Consider the following 4,525-nt stretch of genomic DNA (forward strand, 5'->3'; position numbering starts at 1 on the left):
TTAAAATACATCAACCGCGTGTGTAACCGCGATGGTCTCTTCCCGGCGGAGTCCGGGAAGTGAACACGATGTTGGAGTTATGCTTGACGTAGGTCGTTTTAGGATCATTTCTTGATCATAAATTCTCGACCGTGCTTTTGCCTTCTCTTCTCGCTCTAATTTGCGTATGTTAGCCACCATATAAGCTAGTCGCTTGCTATAGCTCCACCTCATACCTTTTACCCTACCTATAAGCTTAAATAGTCTTGATCGCGAGGGTGTGAGATTGTTGAGTCCCCGTGACTCACAGATACTTCCAAAACCAGTTTGCAGGTGCCGATGTTACCGAGCAGGTGACGCAACCAAGCTCAGGAGGAGCTCAATGAAGATCTTGTCCTTTATGTTGTTTCGTTCTAGTTGATCAGTAGTGGAGCCCAGTTGGGGTCGATCGGGGACCTTGTCGCATTTGGGGTTCTTCTTTTATTTTGGTTCCGTAGTCGGGCCTTGATTGTATTTGGATGTTGTAATGCTTTATTCATGTAATTGTGTGAAGTGGCGATTGTAAGCCAACTATGTATCTCTTTCCCTTATGTATTACATGGGTTGTGCGAAGATTACCTCACTTGTTCCATTGCTTTCAATGCGGTTATGCCTCTAAGTCGTACTTCGACACGTGGGAGATATAGCCGCATCGAGGGCGTTACAGCGAGGCACGCATCACCAAAGCGCCCTGGATGAGAGGAGAAGGTTGATGGTCGGGGTAGAGCGGCTCGTCAGGCGTCGGCTGCCGACGGGGATGGCCGTGGTGGCCGACCATGCAGTGGAGGCAGCATGGGTCCGGCCTGAGCGTGGCCACCGGCGGCGTCCTCTGTGTGGCTGATTGGAGAGAGAGAGAGAAAGATAGAGATGAGAAAGGAGGTGTGTGAGTATGACAGATGGGACCTACATTCACCTTAGCGAATTGTCCAGATTGGCATGCCACGTTGTCCCGATGGGCGGACCCCATCTGTCGGTTTCGCTGTTTCCACGATCAAATTTAAGCATCAGTGCTTCGCGTTACACATTTTTTGTGCCCTGGTTCAATTGTGGTACCAAATCATTACCCTAGCCCAAAATATGATGGTTTTGGGTAAATAACTCACAGTTTTGCTTGTCCTTTGATGTGAAATTGTATGAGGCTACCACACGAGTGAATCCAGATTAAAGTCAGAGAGAACAACGAAGATGTAAAGAAGCGACAATTCAGAGGGTGGACTAGTAAGAGTGCTGAACTCGGAGGCATCAGGAAGATGTAAAGAAGTGACAATTCAACGAGACCTTTTTCTGGTATGCGTTCATTTTGTTGACATTACATTTTTTCGAAAAGAGGTGCTTGATTACTTAATTTTTTTAAAAATTACACCTGACCTCTATATAATTAAGATGCACACAGGCAATGTTGACATTACATGCAAACCGAAGGAAAAATAATGGTGCCAGAATGGCAAAATGTATTCCAAAGCCATGTCTGTCACGTGGAAGGAAGGCTCCGATCATGTTCCAGTGTCCATTCTTCTTCTGACCAACGAACAACATCAGGTATACTACTACTGTAAACAGCACCTGCACTGAACCACCTGACAAATGGCGAAATTTGACTTGCCTTCACTAAGCCACTGACAAATGGCGAGATTTGACTTGCCTTCGTGCTTCTAGAAACTCACGTGTAGAAGGAAAAAAAACACGTTACGACTTGTCAGGGGCTGCACCTTCTTCCAATCGCATCACTGTGTCCCCTTCAAATGCCATCTTTTCAACCAGCATGTACATCAGACATGTGAAACATCAATCTCTTCATCTTTCAGCCTAAAAAGTGTCAGTCGGACAAGTGATAGCGACTTTACAAACCGTTCCAAATTTCAGCGCAAAAAGAAGGAAACAGTTAGATAGATGCAAGAACATCTCATTGGTCGTGTAAGTATTTAGATGAACAAATCAAAACTACATGATGCATTACATTACAATGGGGCGATCAAATTCAAGTGTGCACTGGCGCCAAATTCGCCTTGTAGAAGCTTTTCCGCCTGAAGAGATCCCCGAACTTGCGAAGGATCGGCCGCTTCTTCTTGCCGCTCATGGAGTGCTCCATGCCCACGTAGTGGCTCTCGTCGATGTGGTCGAACTCGTCGTCGTCGTCGTAGTCGTCCATGGCCGCGTCCGCCGCGGCCGACTTGAGGTCGGCCATGTTGCTGAGCGACGCGAACATCCGGTCCTTGGGGTTCAGGCTCCCCATCCTCGCCGACTGCGAGTAGCCCACGCCCTTGAACTTGCCCGGCTCGCCGATCGAGTAGCTCCGCCCGCCCGGTGTCCTGGGCTTCTCCGTCATCCAGCGCCGCGACGCCGTCTCCGGCGTCCCCTTGGCGCTGGCGACGAGGCGCCCGTTGGGCAGGTGCTGCTGGTCGAAGCCGCACTCCGGCGCCGCGGGCGCGGTCGTGGCCGACGACACGGGGGTGCCGCACGCCGTCGTCGTCGTGGCGGCGAGCAGGCTGTTGAGCTCCTTGAGGCTGCCCTGCGCGGCGGCCTCGCTGACCTTGATGCACTCGTACTCCTGCCGGAGGCTCTGCAGCGCGCTCTCCTTCTCGGCGACCACGTCGTTGAGCCGCGCGTTCTCGGCCCGGGCAAGCTCGAGGGATTCTTTGACGATGTTGGCCTCGCCGACGGCCTGCTTGAGGATGTCGCGGAGGCGCGCGTTCTCGTCGCGGATCACGCGCTGCGACTCCAGCAGCTTGGTGTTCTCCTGGCGCGCCAGGTTCACCTCCTCCTCGGCGGCGCGCACGCAGTCGAGGAACACGCGCTCCTTGTCGCCCCACGCGCCCGCCGACTCCTCGGCCTCGATCCTGCAGCGGTGCTGCTCCCGCAGCCGCGTCTCGGCGGCGGCCAGCTCCCCGCGCAGCCGCGCGGCCTCGGCATTGGCGGCCTCCAGCTCGGCCTGCGTGTCGGAGAGCCAGCGCTTGACCTGCTTGGCCTCCATGGTGACGTCGGAGAGCGCGAGGGAAAGGTCGTCCAGCGCCTTCCGGCTCCGCTCCTCCCCCTGCATGGCCGCCCGGAGCTCACCGCGCAGGGCCCTGATCTCGTCGTCCGCGCCGCCGAACATGAGGTCCTTGACGCTCCGCTGGTCCATGACGCCGCGCCGGGCCTCGAGGCTCCGGTTGCTCTGCTGCAGCGCGGCCATCTCCAGCTTGGCCTCCTCCAGGCTGATCTTGGTCTGCTCCAGCTGCTTGGTCTGGTATATGAGGGACTCGAGCATCTTGCGCTCCGACTCCTTGGCCCTCTCCACCTCCCGCTCCAAAACCCGCGCCTTCTCCGCGCCGCCATCCCTCCTCCTGAGCTGGTCGAGCTCCTCCACCGCCCGCGCCTTGTCCTCCCGCTCGCTCCTCAGCTCCTCCTCGAGCTGCACCACCCGATCCTTGTCACCCCGCTCTTTCTTGAGCTCCTCCTCCAGCTGCGCCACCCGCTGCTGCGCCGGCGTGGGCGTCGGCATCGCGCCTCCGCCGCCGGTGATGCCGCGACGTTTCTGCCCAAGAACCACCGTTAAAAACAGAGCGCAAATAAAGCCTGCGATCAGGCTACGACAAAGGCTTGGAAGGTAACGTAAGGGGGAAATGAATTGGCGAGGGCCGGTACGTACCTCCGGGGAGGGGGGCGCCTTGGAGGCGCCGGCGGTGGAGCGGCTGCGGTGGAACCGAGGGGAGGGCTTGGGGTTGGGGGTGGAGGAGAGCGTAACGGACGAGGAGGAGGACGCCCTGAGCCCCGCCTCGAAGGACCCGGATCTGCACGGCGGAGAATCCCAGCTCATGGAACCCGAATCGCGGAACGTACTAAATACTACACTATTGCAGTCAAACAGTAGTAAAAGAATGGAGCCGCGCGAAAGAAGGATCTTATTGAGGCGGCGAGGGAGGGGCGCGCATGGCCGCCGAGTGGGGTGCTCACCTCGGCATGGAGGAGAGCATCCCGGGCGGGCGGGCACGCGGGCGGCGCGCGGGCCGAGGAAAAAGAATTGACGTGGCAGTGGCAGTGGTGGCAGGGGAACCGGATTTTAGAAGAAGGCCCGGTGCAACATGGGCGCGATTAATAGTCGTGCTCGCTGGTTGGATTAGGGGAGGATTGAGGTCGTGGGTTAACAACGGAAAGAGAGTGAGTTCTTGGAGCTGTAGTATATTGCTCTGCACCGCTGATCGGGAGGCTCTTGTCGGATTAGTTAAGTCGTGTGGCGCGGGCGAGGCCGCAAATGGCGGTCGTGGGTCGTGGGGCGTGGGGCGGGCCGGCGCCGGGGCGGGGAGGGGTCAACCCGCGGAAGTTTTCTTCTTCTTGGTGTTTGTGGCCTCATTGGTGGGGGTTTTGGCTGGGTTTGAATTGATCGGATCGGTGACAGTGGCATGCCCGGGTGCGTGCCGACCGGCGCGTGGAGTAGTGGGGATTGTTGCGCCAAGCGTCGTGCATGGGTGCGGTTTGTTCGGGTTCTGAGTTCTGACTCGAAAGTTTCTGCCGCTGACTGAATGACTGG

The 4,525-nt window shown here is 56.9% G+C and overlaps 1 protein-coding gene across 2 annotated transcripts; it reads right to left on the reverse strand.

Moving 5' to 3' along the window:
• Window positions 1-1,794: 1,794 nt before the first annotated feature.
• On the reverse strand, window positions 1,795-4,189 carry LOC125528044 (uncharacterized). 2 transcript variants are annotated; one of them, XM_048692561.2, is made up of 3 exons: window positions 3,952-4,189; window positions 3,647-3,788; window positions 1,795-3,532 (listed from the first exon to the last, which is right to left on the reverse strand). In XM_048692561.2, exons 1-3 carry the CDS (start codon window positions 3,969-3,971, stop codon window positions 1,997-1,999), a joined length of 1,698 nt encoding a protein of 565 aa, XP_048548518.2. In that variant the 5' UTR covers window positions 3,972-4,189; the 3' UTR covers window positions 1,795-1,996. The 2 variants fall into 2 exon arrangements, with proteins under 2 accessions (XP_048548518.2, XP_048548517.2); XM_048692560.2 differs by lacking the exon at window positions 3,952-4,189 and having other exon boundaries at window positions 3,647-3,938.
• Window positions 4,190-4,525: the final 336 nt, after the last annotated feature.

Source organism: Triticum urartu, chromosome 2A (assembly GCF_056163025.1).
Source record: "Triticum urartu cultivar PI428250 chromosome 2A, HENAU_Tu73, whole genome shotgun sequence".
NCBI lineage: Eukaryota > Viridiplantae > Streptophyta > Magnoliopsida > Poales > Poaceae > Triticum > Triticum urartu.

Bases quoted from the DNA above. Each gene is read 5' to 3' on its own strand.
- LOC125528044 (XM_048692560.2), bottom strand. From the start codon at position 3,814: ATGAGCTGGGATTCTCCGCCGTGCAGATCCGGGTCCTTCGAGGCGGGG. The intron at 3,533-3,646 runs GTACGTACCGGC...GTTCTTGGGCAG, and splicing joins AGGCGCCCCCCTCCCCGGAG to AAACGTCGCGGCATCACCGG.